This window comes from Delphinapterus leucas, chromosome 4 (genome assembly GCF_059928025.1).
Source record: "Delphinapterus leucas isolate spDelLeu-1000000601 "Yukka" chromosome 4, BTC_Dleu_Yukka2, whole genome shotgun sequence".
Classification (NCBI taxonomy): domain Eukaryota; kingdom Metazoa; phylum Chordata; class Mammalia; order Artiodactyla; family Monodontidae; genus Delphinapterus; species Delphinapterus leucas.
In genome coordinates, this window is record NC_143132.1 from 2,972,241 (window position 1) to 2,994,036 (window position 21,796).

At 56.8% G+C, this 21,796-nt stretch overlaps 1 protein-coding gene across 4 annotated transcripts in view; it reads left to right on the forward strand.

Moving 5' to 3' along the window:
- CBS (cystathionine beta-synthase) overlaps positions 1-10,724 on the forward strand; it is a 30,779-nt gene extending 20,055 nt beyond the window's left edge. For 3 of the 4 annotated variants that reach the window (XM_022552874.3, XM_089910142.1, XM_089910141.1), the window contains 5 exons: positions 2,907-2,984; positions 3,146-3,280; positions 3,988-4,096; positions 7,871-7,955; positions 9,873-10,724. In XM_022552874.3, the coding sequence (XP_022408582.2) occupies positions 2,907-2,984; positions 3,146-3,280; positions 3,988-4,096; positions 7,871-7,955; positions 9,873-10,018 (553 nt within the window). In that variant the 3' untranslated portion in view covers positions 10,019-10,724. The other variant, XM_022552875.3, reaches the window with a different exon arrangement.
- The last annotated feature ends 11,072 nt before the right edge of the window (positions 10,725-21,796 follow it).

Consider the following 21,796-nt stretch of genomic DNA (forward strand, 5'->3'; position numbering starts at 1 on the left):
ATCTTTTTCCATCCCCTCACTTTCAGTCTGTATGTGTCCCTGGGTCTGAAGTGGGTCTCTTGTAGACAGCCTATATACGGGTCTTGTTTTTGTATCCATTCAGCCAGTCTGTGTCTTTTGGTTGGAGCATTTAATCCATTTACATTTAAGGTAGTTATTGATATGTATGTTCCTATTACCATTTTCTTATTTTTTTTGGGTTTGTTATTGTAGGTCTTTTCCTTCTCTTGTGTTTCCTGCCTAAAGAAGCCCCTTTACCATTTGTTGTAAAGCTGGTTTTGTGGTGCTGAATTCTCTTAGCTTTTGCTTGTCTGTAAAGGTTTTAATGTCTCTGTCGAATCTGAATGAGTTCCTTGCTGGGTAGAGTAATCTTGGTTGTAGGTTTTTTTCCCTTTCATCACTTTAAATATGTCCTGCCACTCCCTTCTGGCTTGCAGAGCTTCTGCTGAAAGATCAGCTGTTAACCTTATGGGGTTCCCTTGTATGTTATTTGTTACTTTTCCCTTGCTGCTTTCAATATTTTTTCTTTGTATTTAATTTTTGACAGTTTGATTCATATGTGTCTTGGCATGTTTCTCCTTGGATTTATCCTGTATTGGACTCTCTGCACTTCCTGGACTTGATTGACTATTTCCTTCCCCATATTAAGGAAGTTTTCAACTATAATCTCTTGAAATGTTTTCTCAGTCCCTTTCTTTTTCTCTTCTTCTTCCGGGATCCCTATAATTCGAATGTTGGCACGTTTAGTGTTTTCTCAGAAGTCTCTGAGGCTGTCCTCCATTCTTTTCATTATTATTTTTTTATTTTTTTTATTTTTTTGTGGTACATGGGCCTCTCACCGCCACAGCCCCTCCTGTTGCAGAGCAGAGGCTCCGGACACGCAGGCCCAGCGGCCATGGCCCACGGGCCCAGCCACTCCGCGGCATGTGGGCTCCTCCCGGACCAGGGCACGAACCCATGTCCCCTGCATCGGCAGGCGAACTCTCAACCACTGCGCCACCAGGGAAGCCCCATTCTTTTTTCTTTATTCTGCTCTGCAGTAGTTATTTCCACTATTTTATCTTCCAGGTCACTTATCCGTTCTTCTGCCTCAGTTATTCTGTTATTCTGTTATTCAGTTATGGATTACTTCTAGAGAATTTTTAATTTCATTTATTGTGTTGTTTATCATTGTTTGCTCTTTAGTTCTTCTAGGTCCTTATTAATCATTTCTTGTATTTTCTCCATTCTATTTCCAAGATTTTAGATCATCTTTACTATCATTATTCTGAATTCTTTTTCAGGTAGACTGCCTATTTCCTCTTCATTTGTTAGGTCTGGTGGGTTTTTACCTGCTCCTTCATCTGCTGTGTGTTTCTCTGTCTTCTCATCTTGCTTAACTTACTGTGTTTGGGGGTCTCCTTTTCACAGGCTGCAGGTTTGTAGTTCCCATTGTTTTTGGTGTCTGCCCCCAGTGGGTAAGGTTGGTTCAGTGGGTCATGTAGGCTTCCTGGTGGAGGGGACTGGTGCCTGTGTTCTGGTGGATGAGGCTGGATCTTGTCTTTCTGGTGGGCAGGACTGCCTCTGGTGGTGTGTTTCGGGGTGTCTGTTAACTTATGATTTTAGGCAGCCTCTCTGCTAATGGGTGCAGTTGTGTTCCTGTGTTGCTAGTTGTTTGGTATGTGGTGTCCAGCACTGGGGCTTGCTGGCCGTTGGGTGGAGCTGTGTCTTAGTGTTGAGATGGGGATCTCTGGGAGAGCTCTTGCCGATTGATACTACGAGGGTCTCTGATGGACCACTGTTCTGAACTTGGTTCTCCCACCTCAGAGGCTCAGGCCTGACACCCGGCCGGAGCACCAAGACCCTGTCAGCCACATGGCTGGTGAGGGTCAACAACTCTGCTTTGCCCTCTGGGCTTCAGTTTCCTCACCCCTAAACTGAAGTCACTCTGGGCTTTCAGCGGGTCTTCCCTCCAAGCCTGCCCCTGTAGCTCCAGGCCTAAGGAGCTATTTGTCAGGTGCTTTCTCATCTGCCCTTTTAGGGCAGGTCTCTGGCAGACCCCAAGGCCTGGTCTGGTGTCCTCTGACCCCAGGTGGGATGGGGTCCCTCATCCCCCTCTGCCAGAGCAGACATGAGGACAGCCAGGGAAGAGGCCACCCAGGAGCCCCGAGGGGACATGACGGCACAGGATCCGGGACAGAACTGTTACCCACCTGGGTTCTTGGACTCTTTAATCAATAGAAATTAGTAAGAGGCCAGACAAGAAATTCAGGCAAGGCTTTATTGGGACTCATTCTGTAGCAGGCGGGAGTGGAAACAAGTAACAGCTTCCCTTGCTCTCTCGCTGAGGAGGGGGTGAGCTGGTCCCTTAAGTGGGGTGAGGGTAGGGGTGGGTCCAGGGGTCAGGAGGGCTGGCTTAGGTGGTCTGCCCACCCCTTTGTGGTACTGTGTACATGGGGCATTTGCAGGACCCTGCTTTTGCTCCCAGCAACTCAGAAGTGGCAGTTGGGTTTTTGGTTTTTTTCTATCTTGTTTTGTCCTTAATTTGCCCCAGCTGTGCTGTGCATGCAGTTATTTTTAGTCCCTTATAGTCTCTTTGTATCTGTTGCTTGAGAAGACGTTTGTCCAGGTGCAAGCACTGCAGAAAAGGGTCCCAGGTCCCAGTCCCAGCGCACCACAGAACCTTCTGCTGTGCTCTGAGCTCATTCAGCCCTGGTTGACCAGATACCCCCGTCGACCACAGTTCCCTAGGGGGTCTTTCTGGAATCTGGCTCTCAGGCCTCTTCGCGGAGCCTCCAGCCAGCCCCTTTGGGGTCTCTGCTGGACCGTGGGGTCTGGGGAGGGATGCTGGGCTTTCTCTCTGAGAACCTCCATCCTCAGTGTGGGCAGAGGTGGTGGTGAGACCCTGGTGACTTGTGGTGCCGCAGGTCCAAGTTCCTGAGCGACAAGTGGATGCTGCAGAAGGGCTTCATGAAGGAGGAGGACCTCTTGGTGAAGAAGCCATGGTGAGGACGCCTCTGAGCAGAGATGTCTCCCCAACCACACGCGTGTGGCTCGGGACTTGCGTTCCTGGTACCCAGGGCACGTGTGCTGTCCTGCACCTGGCTGGGCGCCCCTGTGGTCTCCCTGTCCTGGACTCAGCCTCCCGCCCACCCTCTTCTTGCAGGTGGTGGCACCTCCGAGTTCAGGAGCTGAGCCTGTCGGCCCCACTGACGGTGCTGCCCACGGTCACCTGTGAGCACACCATCGACATCCTCCGGGAGAAGGGCTTTGACCAGGCGCCCGTGGTGGACGAGTCGGGGTCAGTCTCAGCCTCCATCCCGAGCTCTGCCCTCAGAGGGCCCTGCTGGGCGCCTCCAGCCTGTGCTCCACGCTGCTCTGTGTCCGCGGTGCTGGACGGGGCAGCCCAGTGGACCCCACAGCTGGCCGGCTGACCTTGGTCACTTTGCACTCAGATGCTCAGAGTATTGGACGGCTGGTCCCTGAGCACCGGCCAGGATGGGGACTGCTTATATTAACCCTTTGGGCTTTAATGCCTTGGTCCCAGCCCATTGCACCCAGCATGTGCACAGGAGGCCGGTGTAGGGTCCTGCCCTGGCTCTGGGCATGTGCCTGACGGTGGAAGGCCGTGACAGACGTGCCCTGGCGACAGTGACCCACCATCAGGGCTCTCCCGGGACTGTCCCAATTCTAGCACCGAAAGTCCCATGTCCCACGACACTGGCCAGCTGGTCACCCTTGACACCTGTCAGAATGGAGGTGCCCAGAGGACTCACTGGTGTACCGTTGCCTGCACTGGACGGTCAGCTCCAAGGGCAGGGTGTTTGGTCACTGCTCGGCTCCTGCCGCACAGAGACCCTGGGCATAGTGGTTGATTCTAAGGAGTTCTGGGTTTGACCCTGAGGGTGGCTGGGCCGGACTCTGCTGTCTTGGCAGGGGGTGGGGTGGGGCGTGGAGAGTGCGGGAGAGGCACCAGCGCTGACTCCTGCACCGCCTCCGCTTCCCCAGGGTGATCCTGGGGATGGTGACCCTGGGGAACATGCTGTCGTCCCTGCTCGCGGGGAAGGTTCAGCCTTCGGACCAAGTTCGAAAAGTCATCTACAAGCAGTTCAAACAGGTACGAGCCTCGCGAGGCCTGAGAAGTCGGTGCTGAGACCAGCTCTGTCCCGGGAGGCGGGGCCACGCGTCCCTCGCCCCTGACCCTTGACACCACCCCAGATCCCATCAGACCCCTAAATCTGACAGCTCGCCCCAGCTTCACAAAGCGAGAAGCCCCAGGTGGGGAAAGGCCAGCATTGGTGAGGGCTCAGCCACGCCTGTGGTCACTGGCAAGCCCAGGGACCGTCATCCCAGCCGAGCCGGGCATCTGCCAGCATGACCATTCCCAGGGCACCGGGCCCTGATTTTGTCCTGTGCCCACCTCAGTTAAGACCACCTGGCGCGCCTAAGTACTTAATAAGAACTAGAACGTTCTGGGGGCTGAGCCGGGGCTGGTCAGACCCCGTGGTCATCCTGAGATGATGGCCACCCTGTGATGGGCCAGGGCAGAGCCGACTCTGTGTCCCCGAGGGTGCCTGGGGTCAGGGCAGCCCCTCTCCCTGGTCTCCTGGCATTCTGCAACCCCTTCCTTTCTCCTCGGACCCCCAGTGAGTGGGAGTGCTGGGTCGCTGGCTGTCCCCCGCTTGAAAGGCTAGCAGGTGGAGCCCAAATCTAGGAATGGATTTGATTTTCCTTTTTCCCCACCTCACACGTAGCCGAAATGTCACCAGAATCTGTGTGTTTCTCCCCATATCCGCCCCGCTGCCATCGCCTCCAGCGCGGTCCCTGCACGGCCCCTCACTCCTGGCCCTCTCTGCGGCTGGAGAGCCCACAGGAGACGTGGGTGGGGTCTTGCCCCTTCCTGCCAAGCCCAGCCGGGAGGGTCCCGGCCCTGCGACCCCGGCTGCCTCCACTCCTGCCGTCCACCTGCCCTGGTTCTCAGACGGGCCGGTCCCTTCCTGCTGCCTTGGCACCGGCTGTCTCTGCTCTCCCGCTCCCCACCGCCCGTCCCCTCCTCTCGGCCTCTCTGACCCCCAGGCCCCGAGCACCTAGCACACGGGGTGTGTTCTTGGAGCACTTATTGCCCCCCAGTCCGGTGGAAGCTCCAAGAGGCTATCCTGGCCCCGTGGCCCCTGAGTGGGGAGCACAGGGCCCGGCGTCACATGCCCGTGGGTAGCCAGCCAGGTTGAGCAGGGGCAACCTTTCCGCCCATGCCATTGCCCACCAGCATTTCTGGAAGTTTCTGCCCCTCCTCTTCCCTGCGTTGAGCTGAACATAGCGTGTCCCATTTGATGATTTTGAAATGAACAGACACCCGCAACACCACAGTCAAGAGTGAGCGTATCCATCCCCTCCCCCACTTCTACCCCGGCTTCCTCTCCCCTCCCTGCACGTCTATCCTGTCCCGTAGACTGTGCGCCCTCCCCGGGCTCGTGCGCATATGCAGCCCCACCGTGTGTACCCTTGTCTGGCTTCTTTCATGCAGCAGAGTGGTTTGTGCTTTATTTTCTATATAAATTTATTTTTTATTTTTGGCTGCGTTCAGTCCTCGTTGCTGCGCGCGGGCTTTCTCTAGTTGCGGCGAGCGGGGGCTACTCTTTGTTGCGGTGCGAGGGCTTCTCATTGCGGTGGCTTCTCTTGTTGCAGAGCACGGGCTCTAGGCGCGAGGGCTTCAGTAGTTGTGGCACACGGGCTCAGTGGTTGTGGCTCGCGGGCTCTAGAGCGCAGGCTCAGTAGTTGTGGCACACGGGCTTAGTTGCTCCATGGCATGTGGGCTATTCCCGGACCAGGGCTCGAACCCGTGTCCCCGGCCTTGGCAGACGGATTCTTAACCACTGTGCCACCAGGGAAGCCCAGCAGAGTGTTTTGAGGTCCCTCCGAGGTGTGGTGTGCATGCTGTCCACCCCCTCCCGTGCCTGAGTCCAGTCCTGGTGTGTCTCTGGCCTCTCCTGCTGATTCTCTGCTGTGTGTGCCCTCCCCTCCCCCAGGGAAGAGCCGAGCGCTCTAATGTTACTGAGTCCAAGCTTGCTCTGCTCCCCGCACGACAGGCCAGTAGATCGGGAGACAAGGTGTCGAGGCTAGGAATACAACTTTATTTGGAAAGCCAGCAGACGGAGAAGATGGCAGACTGATGTCTCAAAGAACCGTCTTCCCGGGGTCTGGATGCCAGTTTCTTTCACAGAACAGAGAGGGGGAGGAGGTGGGGAAGTAAAGTAAAAAGGCCATAAGATATGCAAATGTCCCCTGGAATGGCCAGCCTCGGGGAGGGGATGTGTTAGCTTCTTCTTTCTTGCAGCCTCCCTGAACAAAGGCACTTGGGTTTAACATTCAGGCAGAGGGGCGGGGTTCCCCGAGGCAGGCTGTCCTTTTAGCGAACAAAAGCAACGGGAAGCAAAGGTTAAAGTAAAAGAAACAGTAGTCAGGATTGGCTCTTCCCTGTTCCACTAGGTCACCCCCTTTAGTGGCCGAGGCTGACCTCCAGCTGCAGCCTTCCCCCGAGGTGTAGCCGAGCCCCAGTTCCCTGGGCTCTAGTGCCATCCAGGCCCTCAGGGGTCTCGACGCCCTGCCACCGAGATGTTGGGTGGGGCCGTGTGTGCCTGCTCTGCTCCAGGAACCAAGCGGTGGGTGCAAGCGGACACAGGACGTCCTTCAGCAGGGTCCCCGGCATCCCTGGTGCAGACAGGGTCCCGAGGAGAATGCGGCCCTGAGGAAACCTGGGTGGGTCCTGTCTCCTGGGTACACCTTCCGCATCCAGGGCTGCCCCTTCCTGCCGCCACGGGGGTCTGGCCGCCGGCAGTGAGCAGCCGGGGGAGGTGCCCGTGGAGCTGTGGCGCCCCCTTTCCGCCCTGTTCTCCCGACGGAGAGGAGAAATCCTGACCCCCGTGGTCTACTGACCACGCCCAGCGTCTGACCTCGTAAAGGCAAGCATGGGGGAAGTTGCTTCCACAGCCCGGGGCCGCTGTGTTGTGTACCGCTCGGCTGCACTAGTGCTTGGCGGGCAGTGGTGCCCAACCCTCCTTACACAGGTTAAGGCACTGCTGGTGCTTTTCCTCCCACCCCCGAGCTTGCGCCCTCTCCCAGGGAACTTGCCTCCGTTGCCAGAGCCGACCTAGAAGGGGTTCCAGTGGGGCTCACAGCTTTGGAGATCGCCTTGGGGTTTGCAAGATGGACCCAAGTGTCCTTGTTTTCTTTTTCTTGGAAGCTCTCATCGTGTGTCTACTGAGCAGATGGCCCAGAGTGGGCGCTCACGTTGCCCTCCCCTCACCAGGCCCTGTACCCCCGCCCCTCACCACGCCCTGTACTGTCACATCTTGCACTGATGTAGGATTTGTTCCGATGGATGGCGAATATTACGCTGTTCGTAACTAAAGTCACTAGTTTACTGAGGGTTCAGTCTTTGGGTTCTATAGCTCTGTGGGTTTTGACAAATGTACAGCGACCTGTACCCATTAGAGCATCACACACAGTAGTGTATGTGCCCCACGTGCCCTGGATCCCTGTACCCATTCCCCACTGCCTGAACCCTGCAACCGCCAATCTGACTAGTTTTGCCTTTTCTGGAAATTCATAGAGGTGGAATCATACTGTGGGAAGCCGTCCTGCTGGCTCTTTGCAGAGTGATACATACGGACTCTTCCAGGTCATCCAAGTGTCCTTTCACGTACGGACTCTTCCAGGTCATCCAAGTGTCCTTTCACGTGTGTCAAGGCTCGTTCAGTTTCTAAGTCAGCAAGAGGCTCCAGAAGAACCTTCTGGAGGGACGCCGGCCCCTCCTGCTGCCTTGTGCTCCTTTCCTCGGGCTCCGGCCAAGCTGGGCTGCCCTGGCGAGCGCTGACCACGGCTTCCCTTCCAGATCCACCTGACGGACCCTCTGGGCAAGCTCTCGCACATCCTGGAGATGGACCACTTCGCCCTGGTGGTCCATGAGCAGATCCAGTGTAAGTGGGGCCCTCTGCGGGCTGTGGGTGGGGGCGTGAGCCCTGTGGGGTGCTGGCCGCCGGGCCCCCGGCCCAGGCTTGTGTGTGCGCTTTCCAGCCGTGAGCGCACAGGGCGTCTGGGAGCTGGAGAAGCTGATCCCCAGCCTTGGGTGCAGATCTCAGAGGGACCCCGCTGTGGGCCAACCTGGGTACCGGCTCGCGGTGAGATCACAGGGCTTTATAGCCTGCTCACAAAGCCCTTCCCGGACCTCCTGGCCGCATCTCTGGAGGCCCGGGATGTTATTCTGGTGCCGGGAGAGGACGAGGGTTATACAAATCCCGAGAATTGGGGTCGGTGCGGGGGGGCCTCGGAGTCCGCCCTCCCGCCCGCCGAGGGCTGGTCCCGGGGCGTGGGCGCCCCCACCTAACCCTCTCCCATCCTCGGTTCCTCGGCGTGGGACCTGGCCTTGGGGGTGGGGGGGGGACCTGCAGGTGTGTACGCCCCGCCCACCCCTCGAGCTGGGGAGCGGCGCTGTGGTCAGCATCGCAGCCTCCAAGTGCCAAGGAGGGCGTCCAGGCCCGGACCCCGAGTTTGGGCTCCCCTTCTTGTGTCACACACTCGTGTTTGAACATCTACACACCCTGACGTGGGATCCGGTTTCAGGGTCTGTAAATAAAGTTTCCTTTGACACCGCCCTGTCAGAAAGCACGGTCAACGGCCGCTTTCGTGCTGTGTGGGCGGAGCTGAGGGGTCATAACAGAGACCCTACCGCCCTTTACAGAAAGTTTGCTGACCCAGCTCTGGCCAGTCTCCCGGGGGACCTGGAGACCGCTCTGACTGCCCGCCCCCGTGGGGCTCAGTGCTCCAAAGCTGCCCCTTTGCCTAGAAGCCCCTCATCTCTTCTGGGTGCCCCTTGCTTTTTCCTGAGGTGCTCCGAGCCGGCCAGTAGGGTGCCTGGCCTCTCTGTGTCTCCAGCAGCCCACCCTGTGTGACCTCTGCCCTCAAAGGCGTGAGGGACAGACAGGGAAGCGGGGTCTGGTGGAATGGGGTGCGACCTGGGCATTTGCCACCGGCTGCTCAGCTCTGCCCGGCCCGCTGTGTGCTTCACAACAGCTGTCAGTCAGGGTTCCCCGAAGAAACAGAACTAGTAGGATGTGTGTATACAGAGATTTGCTCTAAGGAATGGCTTATAGCCTGGCAAGTCCCAAGACCTGCGGGGCTAGTGGCCAGGTTCAAGGCCCCAAGAGTCAATGTTTCCGAGTCCAAAGCCGGACATTTCCATCTTACTCGCGTTGGGTCAGCCCTTTTGTTCTATTCGGGCCTTCAACTGACTGGATGAGGCCCACCCACACTGGGGAGTGCAATCTGCTTTACTAGGTCCATCCAAACAAGAGTTGATCTCATCCAAAGACACCCAGAATGTTCGCCCAGTATCGGGGCACTCCATGGCCCAGTCGAGTTGAAATGTAAAATTTACCATCTCCATCACCCTCTCTGCCCTTGGGCGGCAGGGCAGGGGGCCAGCGGCCTGCATCCATTCTAAGCCTGAGAGAAAGGCATGGGTTTGAACACAGAACTGTAGGCCAGAGATGTGATGAGCCGGTGGTGTTGGGTGTGAGTAGGATTGGAATTTCATGCCACGACTCGGGCCTTGGGCACCAGGGGCGACCACCGGCTGTTCTGAATGAATGTGACCCTCGGGCGTCCCTGGTGGACGTGGCTCAGAGGGGTCAGGGCCCTGCTGTCTGCAGCTTCGCCCAAGTGGCTTGCGTTGGGAGGGGACGGCACTTGTGCTTGGGCCGCCAGGGCACACAGGTGCCCGTGGACACGGGGCATCCTCCCCGCACACCCCCGCCACCCTGTGCCCGGGGGCGTGGCCGCCTCAGATCCGCTCCGTATGAAGGCCCCTCTGAACCTGCGGCCTTGTCCCCCCTCAGACCACAGCCACGGGGAGTCCAGTAAGAGGCAGATGGTGTTCGGAGTCGTCACTGCCATCGACTTGCTGAACTTCGTGGCCGCCCGCGAGCGGAACCAGAAGACAAACTCGGGAAGTGGAGGTGCCGGGGCCGCAGCCCAGTTCTGACTACCCCCCAGGGCTGTGTGGCTGTTCTCTTTTGCTTTCATAAACACTAAACAAACAAACACGTGATTTTTAGCCACCTGGCGCTGGGCATCACTCTGTCACAATGGGTTTCAAGGACGCTTACTGCTTAGCCCGGGCCCAGCAGAGATGTTATAGGTCCCCGTCATTAACACTTGGCCACCTAAATGAATCTATATATGATTTATTCGATTAGATGTGTTTTTCTTTAACTAACTTTCTCTTAAGATGTTTCAGCAAGCAAATCTTTTCAAAGAGAACTCAGCCAGGCGGATGGACCCCTGCCGTGACTGGGGTAGGGGGACTGAAGACAGAGGCCGGTGCCTTTCCCAGGAGTCCAGAGGGGGGAGCAGGAGAATGGGGCCCAGGAAGCGTGCGTCGGCGCTGTGGCCCTTCTCCCAGCAGCGTGGTTCACCTGGGCATGGGTTGGTTGGAGTGGCTTGAGTGTTTGGGGTTTTTTGATTGAGGTGAAATCCACTTAACCTAAAATGATCAATTTTCCAATGTGTAATTCAGTAGCGTTTATTAGAGGTCGTCCAGCCCCCACCTCTGTCGAGTTCCAGAACATTTCATCCCCCCATTAAGCAGTCACTCCCCTCTCCCCTCCTCTCCTGGCACCCACTACTCTGCCTTCCATCCCCGTGGCTTTACCGTCTTGGATATTTCATATAAAAAGAATCATACAATCTGTGGCCTCTCGTGTCTGGCTTATTTCCCTTTGTCTGCTGTTTTTGAGATTCATTCACTGCCGCATGGATCCGTGCTTCATTTTTGTGGCTGATCAGTATCCCTTATGCGGACAGACCACGTTTCGTTTGTCCCTCATCAGCTGACGGGCATCTGGGTTGTTTCCACTCTTGGGCTGTTGAGCCTATAGTAGTGCTACGCACCTTCGTGTACAGGCATTTGTTTGAACAGCTGTTTTCAGTTCTTTTGGTTCTATACCCAGGACTGGAATTGCTGGGCCACGTGATAATTCTATGATGCATTTTTGGGGGAGCCACCAAACTGTGTTCCACAGTCGCACCATTTTACATCCCCACCAGCAGTGCAGGAAGGTTCCAGTTGCTGCACATCCTCACCAACGCTTATTTTCTGCGTTTTGTTTTTTATAGCCGTGATAGTGGGTGTAAAGCGTTATCTCACTGTGGTTTTGATTTGCATTTCCCTAATGACTAATGATGTTGAGCATCTTTTTATGTGCTTGTTTGGTCATTTGTGTATCTTCTTTGGAGAAATGTCTATTCAGGTACTTCTGCCCATTTTAAAATTGAGTTGTTTGCCTTTTGTTGTTCAGTTGTAGAAGTTCTTTATATATTCTGGATACTAGAGCCTTATCAGACATGCGATTTGCAAATATTTTCTCCCATTCTGTGGGGTAGCTTTCCTCTTTCTTGATAATGACCTTTGGTGTACAACAGTGTTTTGTTTTTGATGATGTTCAATTTATGTTTTTTCTTTTGTTTCATTGTTGGTATTCTATCCTTGCCAATCCAAGGTCATGTTTTCTTCTAAGAGTTTTATAGTTTTAGCTTTTACGTTTAGTTCATTGATCCATTTTGAGTTAATTTTAGTACATGGTGCGGGGCAGGGGTCCAAATTCATTCTTTTGTATATGGCTGTCCATTTGGGGAACAGACATTCTTTCTCCATTGAATGGTCTTGGCACTCTTGTGGAAAATCAGCTGGCCATAGATGTATGGGTTTATTTCTGAACTTTTGGTTCTGTTCCACTGGTCTATATGTCTGTCCTTATGCCAGTACCACACTGTTTTAATTACTGTAGCTTTGTAGTAAGTTTTGAAATCAAGAAGTGTGAGTCCTCTGGATTTGTTTATGTTCAGTATTGTTTTGGAAATCGTGATGTATCTTTCTTCATGTTTCTTGTGCTTGGAATTCTTTGAGCTTCTTGGGCTCCAGTATCTGGTTTGTAGGAGTTCCAGAAAAGAGGAAACAAGAGAGAAGGAAATCACCAGTGAAATAATTCAAGAAACTGTCCCAGACTGAAAGACACGAGTTTGTAGATTGAAAGGTTCCACCTAGTACCCAGCACAACAGATGGAGAAAGACCCACACAGGGAACATCATCGTGAAATGTTAGATCACTTGGGACAAGAAGATCAGAAAAAGTTTCCACTTACGGGTGGGGAAATCCAGCCCACAGAGAGAGTCTAGGGAATGAGAAGGGGATCCAGCTTCTCCATCTCTAGCATGTGGAGGCTGGGAGACAAGGGAGCGAAGACTCAAAACATCTGAAAGAAGGGACGTGGGCCAGAATCCTGGATGCAAGCACGCTCTCCCTTAACCCTGGAGGGAGGCTGTAGACGTTTCCCCCGAAGCAGGTGGCCTCTGGGCCCAGGGGAGCACTGGAAGATGCACTACACCAAAATGAAGGGGGAAAACAAGGGCCCCAGCAGGCCATCAAGACGGGTACCCCCAGAGTGACGGGGAACAGGGCTGGGCAGCCATAGATATTTCGATAGACGGACACAGCGTGCAGGACATGCTGAAGACGCAGCCCTGAGGGCCCACTCTTGTTTCCTAAACGCCGGAGACGGCCCCTTCCAAGGCCTCAGACCACGTGGGCAGGCCGAAGATTCGATGGGAGAGGCCACTGTCCCTCAGGAGCTTTCTGGCGGGGCTGGGCTGTGTGGACGGGGTGCTCACAGCTGCCTGACCCTGTCCCGGCCGCCGCACTCCATCCATCTTCCGGGAAAGGCCTCCTGTCGTGGACGTGGCTTCACTCCTCTGTAAAGAGCCCCAGGTACAGCTGGGTGTGCCTTTTGGAAATGGCCAGTTTCTTACTCGTCAGCTATTTGTCTCTAAGACCGAGGCTCCTTCCGGGTGTTCTGCAGCCCCGGGCCCCCGGCAGCCGTGAGCAGGCCACACGCCGCTGTCCCCCCGGGGGCTGTGCGGGAAGCCGTCCCGGTCCCCACAGACAACCCGGCAGGCGGAGGCCTTCCCCACCAGGTCCGAGGAGGGCCTGGGACTGCACAGAGCTGGCGGGAGATGTGCTCTGACCTCAGGGGGGCTCATTTGATGATTTGACTGAGGATGGGGAAGTTTTTTCAAAAAAGTATTTTTCAGTAGAACTGTGGTAGGACAAATAAGAAATATCAGGTCCTAATCCCTGGAACCTGAGAATGTTCCCCTCTTTGGAAGCGTTTGCAGGTGTGATGGGGTGATTATCCTGGGTCATCCAGGTAGGCCTAAAGGCCCTCACGTGTGTGCCAACAAGGGTCCGTCTAGGGGAGAGGTGAGCGGAGACCTGAGACTCACGGACAAGAGGAGGAGGATGCGGCCGTGGAGACAGAGATGGGAGGGATGCGGCCACAAGCCAGGGATGCCTGGAGCCCTGGAAGCTGGAAGAGCCAGAAGGACCCGCCCCCAGAGCCTCCAGAGGGAGCACGGCCCTGTGACCCCCTGATCTCAGACTCCTGGCTTCCAGACTGGGAGGGAATGAAGGTCTGTTGCTTTCAGCCCCCTGTTCGTGGTGCTTTGTTTCAGCAGCCCCAGCGTATCGGTGGGATCATCAGGTTATACTCTTGTGTTTGACTTCCTTCACTCAGCATAATATTCTGATTTTAAGGGAGTATTTCAGACAAACAGACGGGAGGAAGGAAAGAACAGTAACCGCCCCACTGAAGAAATAAAACCTCACAACGGCAGCTGGAGCCCCGCGTGGCTTTCTGATGGTGCCTGTGTCGTCTCGCTCCACACGCGTGTGTCCCTAGATGGCGTGTGTTACCGGTATCATAGGTACCGTTGTGCCGCCAGCCTTTTCTGCTCAGCTCCGCGCTCTCAGGATGGTGTGTGTCGATGGTGCCGCACCGGCTCGTCCACTTCCGGCCGTGTCATCTTCCCTCAGACCGCTTCGCCCACCCACACGGACGGGTGTTTGTTTCCAGTGCTTTACTGTGACACGTGATGCGGCCACAAACATCTCTGAACGCAGTGGCTAAACCTTACAGATCACTATTATGAACTGGCCATTGTTCTAAGCATTTCATGTGTATTCACTCAGTTTAAGTCCCGTGATTTAACCTCTAGACTTCTATGAGAGAGAAAGACACTCATTCCTCTGTTGCATAAGCCACTCTTACTTTGGGTCTGTGCTACTTACAGCTGGGCCCGACCCTCACTGCGATGCTTAGGCAGGAGGAGGGGGGCTGCTAGGAGTGACGGTGTCTTCAGTTTTTCCAGAGATAGACGGCCATCCGCCCCCCACCCCGCATTAGCTAGAGCTGGTGTAACAAAGTACCCCAAACTGGACAGCTTAAAAAAACACAAATTAATCCTCGCACAGTTCTGGAGGAAAGAGGGCCAAGATCCAGGTGTGGGCAGCGTTGGTTCCGTCTGGAGGCTTTTTCCTAACTTCTCGGGGTTTGCTGGCAACTCTTGGGCTTCCCTGGGGTGGAGAAGCATCACCTTGACCTCTGCCTCCATCTTCACATGGCGTCCTCCCTCTGCATGTGTCTCTGTTTCCAAGTCACCCCTTTTTATAAGAACCCCAGTCATCAGGTTAGGGCCACCCTAATGACCTCATCTTAATTAACTGCATCTATCTATAACTACCTCATTCCAAATAAGGTCACATTCAGAGGTGCTGGGTTAGGACTTCAACCTATGAATTTGGAGGGGACGCAGTCAGCCCCCGACGCCCCCGACATAACCTGCCCTCATCCCTTTGTTGACACTTCTGACGTCATACCCGACACTTCCACTTGGATCCTATTGGCTGATCCAGCTGCCATCACACAGGGTACCTTTGGGGGAATTTGAAAAAGGCAATCCCTCTGCTAGATGCAGCCCTGGGGGCACACAGCTTGGCAAGGCGACAGTGCCTTTGTGCAAATTGGAAAAATGGTGAATTAGTCCATCGCTGCCATTTCTCCAGGCAGACCCAGGACGCAGGCCTGTGCTGGGGACCCTCTAGTGTGAGCAGAGGTCGGCCTGGAGTCAGCTAACCTCTCCACACCCTCGCTCTGGCCACAGCAGTATTAGCACAGGAGGCTGCCCTGCCCACTGGCCTGAATGTGGGAACGTGTCCCACCTTAGCTGCAAGGGAGGCTGGGCAGTGGAACATTTATTCCGTGGCCACAGGCTCAGCTTAAAATGGGGGGGGGTGTCTAAGGAAGTCCTAAGGAAGAAGAAAAAATAAAAGTTGGGTGCCGGTTTCAATTTCTGCCATACCCTCACCCCTTCCCAAGGTGCCCTTTTTAATGAAAACCCAAATGACAGAGAGAGCTGGCTCAGGACACTGGTGTCCCAGAGAGCAAGCAAACGGATGGAGCTCCTTGGGTCCAAACCCGTGGTCAGCCCACGTGGCTGGTGGGCCCTCCCTCCCCCGAGCTGGGGTGGTGGACACGGGTCATGCCTGGCCGTGCCCAGCAGGAAGGGGGTCTTCCTGGGTTGTGGATTGCCTCATCTCATGACTCAAGTCCTGGGGGGAGACAAAGCCCACCTCCCAACCTCTGGGCCGGAAGCGCCAGCCACTCCCGCACCATCCCTTGCAGCTAGGGTGCAGGCCCCCCGACATGCCTGGAGGATGAGATTCGCCACCCCGACCAGGTCCGGGGCCAGGGCCACCAGGAGGGAGGAGGGACGGCGAGCCTCTCTTCAGGGTCCGGCCGGCATGCAGAGGGCAGTGCCGTCCCACCCACTGGTGGCAGCAACGTGGCCCCCTCCCCATCCCTGGTGTGACCAGCCATGGGTGGGTGGCCAGCCTGAGCCTGGCCCTCCCACTTCGTGGCCATCAGTCAGGCCCCCCTGACAGTTCCCCTTCGGCCGAACAAGCCGCGGGCTGTGCCGGTCGCAGCAGGAGCCCTGAGCAGGGACATGTCCCCTCCTCCGCCGCCAGGGATGGCTGGGTCTTCATCCCGCCCTCATTCTCCCTCAAGCTGAGCGCACAGTGGGTTCCAGAACCCTTCCCGCTTCCCGGAGCCAAGCCAGCTGGAGAAAGCAGCAGCTGTCCTCCGTGGCGGTCTCGGTGGTGCTGGGAAGACTCCTACCCCCGTTAATAGAGCTCTTCAGCTTGAAATACTGTCAGCAGCCCCGCGCTCCTTAGGAGACGTGCCTCCACGTGTACACAGAGACCTGCAGGCTCACAGCGAGGCTCTTTTTTATCTACCAAATCGGTCAGCATTAGAGGAAGCAGTGGGAGGTGCTGGGCATCCCTGCCCACCCGGCGTGGGCCTCCACCAGCTCCCGACGAGGGCAAATCAAACCGGGACAACCCCCGGGGAGGGCGGCTTGAGAGCAGGAGCCTTAAAATGCTCCCTCATTCACTCACTCGCTCACCAGATAGCCACTGAGGTCCCACCACTGATCAGGCACCGGGGCCTCCCTGCTCGTGGGAAGAATCAAAGAAGAAATAAAACAACTGCAAAGGTGATCTGTGCCACCAGGAAAAAGCAAGAGACCTATGGACGATGGATAAAAAGTGCCGTCTATACACGTGGTAGAATAGTATTTGGCCTCGAACAGGGGCATCCTGACACATGCCACAACGTGGGTGAGCCTGCAGACATTATGCGAGTGAAATCAGCTGGTCACAAGGACAAGTACTGTACGGTCCCTAACTCACAGAGGTCCCTAACTCACAGAGGTCCCTAGAGGAGTCAGATTCATAGGGACAGAAAGTGAGAATAATGGGGGCCCGGGGCTGGCGGGGGGCAGTGACAGGGAGCGAGTGTTTAACGGGGACAGAGTTTCCGTTTGGGAAGATGAAATAAACTGTGCACTTAAAAATAGTTAAGATGGTACATGTTATGATATGTGTATTTTACTACAATTTTTAAAACTTTATTTATTTTTGGCTGCTTTGGGTCTTCGTTGCTGCGCGCGGGCTTTCTCTAGTTGCGGCAAGTGGGGGCTACTCTTCATTGCTGTGCACGGGCTTCTCATTGCGGTGGCTTCTCTTGTTGCAGAGCATGGGCTCTAGCCGCGCAGGCTTCAGTGGTTGTGTCGCGTGGGCTCTAGAGCGCGGGCTCTAGAGCACAGGCTCAGTAATTGTGGCTCGCAGCTCAGTAATTGTGGCTCGCGGGCTCAGTAGTTGTGGCTTGCAGGTTCTAGAGTGCAGGCTCAGTAGTTGTGGCTCATAGACTCAGTAGTTGTGGCACACGGGCTCAGTAGTTGTCGCTTGTGGGCTCTAGAGCGTGGGCTCGGTAGTTGTGGCTCGTGGGCTCAGTAGTTGTGGCACATGGGCTCAGGAGTTGTGGCTCACAGACTCAGTAGTTGTGGCTCGTGGGCTCTACAGCGTGGGCTCAGTAGTTGTGGCTTGCGGGCTCAGTTGTGGCATGTGAGCTCAGTAGTTGTGGCTTGCAGGCTCTAGAGCACAGACTCAGTAGTTGTGGCTCGCAGGCTCTAGAGCAGAGGCTCAGTAGTTGTGGCTCATGGGCTCAGTAGTTGTGGCACGTGGGCTCAGTAGTTGTGGCTCATGGGCTCTAGGGCACGGGCTTGGTGGTTGTGGCTTGCAGGCTCTAGAGCACAGGCTCAGTAGTTGTGGCTCAGGCCTCAGTAGTTGTGGCTTGTGAGCTCTGTAGTTGTGGCACACGGGCTCAGTAGTTGTGGCTCACGGGCTCTAGAGCGCAGGCACAGCAGTTGTGGCGCATGGGCTCAGCTGCTCCGCGGCATGTGGGATCTTCCCGGACCAGGGCTTGAAGCCGTGTCCCCTGCGTTGGCAGGCGGATTCTTCACCACCATGCCACCAGGGAGGCCCTCACCGCAATTTTAAAAAGAAAGAAAAAGCAAGGAAAGGGTTGAAGATCTCTGGGAGGCAGAGTGGCCGCGTTTCCCAACAGACTGGCAGGGCTGCCCGGTGGACAGCAGGGGAAGAGCCCAGCAAGCTGAAGGTACAGAAGGTGCAAAGGCCCTGGGGCAGGAGATGCTCTCCAAGTCAGGGCATGGGCCGAGGGACCAGGTGCGCAGCGGGAGCAGGTTCAGAGCCGAGTCAGAGGGCAGCCCCGCAGCTGAGGTGGCCCGTCGATTCTGGCTTGGTGCTCTGTTTCCTGCAGGAGCACGTCTGCCCTGCTCTGAGCCATGCACCCACCAGAGGCCGGCTTTGCTGGAGTTCACATCGGCTCTTTGGTGAACGGAAGCCCCGTGTTGGCACGTGTGTGCCGGTGCTCTGGACAGGGCAAGTCCACGGTGTGCAGAGGTCTTGCCAAGCATCTCCTGATGCGGTTCTTACAGCAGAGGCCACGAAACCACGAGAACAGAGGAGGGGTCCAGGCCGGCAGGCGTCGTCAGAGCTGCATCGCCAGCTCCTCCTCAATCCTTTACCACAGGGGTCCCCAACCCCTGGGGGCCGCGGCCTGTTAGGAACCGGGCCGCACAGCAGGAGGTGAGCGGCGGGCATTCAGGCGAAGCTTCACTGCTGCTCCCCGCCACCGGCATCACCACCTAGACCATCCCCCACCCCACATCAGTGGGAAAACTGTCTTCCACGAAGTCGGTCCCTGGTGCCAAAAAGGTTGGGGACTGCTGCTTTACCAGAATGGCCGGGAGGACAGCAGGGGAGCAGAGAGGGAGGCCGGGCTGTGAGCAGGGCCAGGCAGGGAGAGACAGCCTGGCGTCTGGGAGCTGGGGAGAGCCAGTGGGTGTGATGAGGTCGGCTCTGTATGAAGGCTGGCCCTGCCTCAGAGACTGGTCCCCCCCCGGGGTCCCTAAAAGCTGGCCGTGGAACTGGAGCTTTGCTCAGACGGCTCAGTGTGCCCCCAGGGTCCCCCGGGCAGGATGCTCGCGTGGGCTCTGCCAGTGGACACACCTCCCTCGAGTCCAGGAGCCCCACCCTTGAGTCACCGTGGCAAGGCGGGCGGGCGGCGTGCCTTTGTGAGTCGATCTCCTCAGAACTTTTTAAGTTCTCTAATTTTTTTGAAATTTAAAATTAAGTGAGCATTTCAGTATTGTGTAATAATAACAAATACATGTCAGCTATTTTTAACTTAACTGAGTGGTTAAAATTGAAGAGTGCAGTATTTTGGAACACTTATTTACTTGAAGGTTTACAACTTGAAAGAAAGGGGGAGATGGATGAACCACGTGTGCCACTGGAAGACTATGGGAACCGTCAAAGGCCAGTTGATGAGCCCCGAGGGGACGAACACACCCCGAAGGGGGGCAGCTGGGGAGGAGACGAGGAAGTGCTGCGGGACCATCAGATCTACCCCCTCCACGTGTGATGCTGCAGCAAGGGGAACACGATGCAGGGTGGGCCCCCGCGGAGGCACCGCGTCCCCTTGCTTCCTGGCCGGGGTCTTGCGGGAGCCCCCAAGGCAGGACAGGAGGAGGAAGCCGGGGTCCTGGACGCTGCTGAGGGGCTCCCCCAGCCCCCAGCCCCTCCCTACAGCCAAGACGTTGGGGATGGGGGCGGCAGTGACTCCCCCACCCGGGGAGGGGCCTTGGCTCAGGCAAGCCCTTGGTGCCTACGTCCCCGGCCGGGCACGTGACCTCGCGGGACGGGCAGCCCGCAGCCCCAGGTGCTGCGGCCGCCACTGCAGGACGTGGAGCCTCCTGGGCAAGGCAGGCACTGGGGGGTCCGCGGAGGGCGGCCACGTGCGCATTTGTGCAGCCGTTGGCCGTTCGAGAACACGCATCATCGCTTCAGAAACGCAGCGGCACTTAATCGCCAGGACGCACAGGCTGCTCGTTACAGACGGGCCGTTATTTAAACAAGGCCCTAAAGCCTCCGTCCTAGGGACACCTGATTTGCCGCTGGCGCGTTTCTTGTGCGTTTTAGCGACAGGACTGGTCTCTCTGCAGTCTATGGCTCAGCCTTCTCATGGACGCCTCCGGCTTCCGCGATCTAGCCCAGCCATGTCCCCCGGTGGGACCGGGCCGGCCCACGTGGGCATCGCCACGTCCACCTCCTCCATCAGGTCAGGAGTGTCCCAGGCAGGGCCGGCCTCCTGCAGCCCCAGGGCAGGCCGTGGCCGGGAGGCTCTCAGCAGGCAGGGTTGAGTTACAAGCACGCCGGTCGGGAGGGAGCGGGTGGGAAGCTGAGCCCCTCGCTGCACAGCCCCGGATGCCTGTCCTCACTGAAGACACCGCCGCAGGGCCAATCGTAAGCTCCGCACCCTGGACAAGGCAGGTGACTGGCTGGAGGGCGGCGTCCCTGCAGGACGGGCCCTTGGAGCCCCTCTCAGTGCCTCTCCTCGGGCCCCGTATCAAAGTGGGGGGAAGGTTAGTGACTGGATCCAGACCAGCATCAAAATCGACGCGGCTCACTGTCTTCTCCTGGGTCCAGTGCCTGATGTGGTGAAGGAGAAGGGGCCCCGCGAAGGCGGGGCACCGCGGAGCGCGGGCACCGGGGCTGCTCAGGTAGGCACCCCCAGCAGCATCGGGCAACGACGACATCTACCTGCTCACACTTCCCACGTCGAGCAGCTGCCCCACCTCACGGCGCAGCTCCCAGCGTCTGCGAGGCCACCCGCCCGTGCGTGGCAGGAGGCTGATGCCGTGGCTGGAACCTCTGCACGTGGCCTGGGCTTCCTTACAAGGGCACGCGTCCCGAGTGGTACAGCGCCAACGGGATGCTGTCCACTTTTGTTCTAACCTCAGTCACCAGCGTCGCAGACACGCATCCTGCCCGACGGCAAGGCAGAGCCAGACCTCAGCCAGTTTCTAAAGGGGACTTGCTCGAAGGGCAAAGTTCTAGAAGAGCACATGAGCCTAGAAAGACTGCTGTGGCCGCTGCGGGGAAATTAACCTGTGGAGACCCCAAGGCTTGCCGCGAACCAACATTGCTGGGCAAAGAAGCAGGACGGGAACGGCTTTAGGTCGCTCAACAGTAAGGTGGTAGGCGACCGAACAGCCCCTTAAATTCCCAATAAAAACAGTCTCTAGGCACAGTTCTTCCCACTCCCGATTCCCATTTTTAATTCCTGACCCGCGGTGCAGAGAGCTCGTTGTGCACTCCGACCCCATCTGGACAAGGCCCCACCTCATGTGAGCCGGGCTCATCCTCAGGACCCACTCCTAACGCCTGCCCTCCCCCCTCCGTCCCAGGCATCCTCCCTGGGACCTTCAGAAAGATACGTATCCTTGAAAAACAGCGTTTTGTACATTTCCCATGTGCCTAAATGGTGAAACAGGTCTTGTTCCACTTCCTTTTTCTCCACTTAAACCGATCGTAAAATCTTGTTTTCAGTAATCATTTTGGGGCCCCAGTTGCATTTTGGATGTAGAGGCCATGAGAACACTTCACAGCCTATCAAGGAGAAAAAGTGGATAATCTACAACATCTTTAATGCTGCTTGAGCTCAGAGAGCTGCGGTTGCAAGGCGAGCAGGTGACTGAATCCGAAAGAGGGACAAGCCCCCCAAGGCGGGAGGCGGGGTTGCAGGCTGGTTCCCCTTTGGCATAGCCGGCAGCCCAGCTGCGAAGGGCACCGCCTCGGCCGGCGAGCGTTCTCTCCACCGTGTGCCGGGGAGCAGGGCAGGGGCTGGAGACCTCCCCCCCACCCCCAGCCCGGTGCCCCGGGGGAGAAGGCGTGAAACGCCACCCACCACCCTGACCCTCCCCTCCTTCGAAGCAAAGCCTTAATCCAGCGGGGGCGGGACAACCCCCCGACCCCACCCAGGTGAAGGCTGCTGCTTCTGGGGAGGAGCAGGGAGCCTCTCAGCCCCAGGGACGCCCCCAAACCCCGAACCACACCCAGACGCGAGGCAGAGGCTGCGGCAGAGGCGGGAGGGGGCAGGATGGCTGGAAAGGCTGACCCCTGGGCCCCAGGACGCAGGACCTGCCTGCGACCGAGCCTGG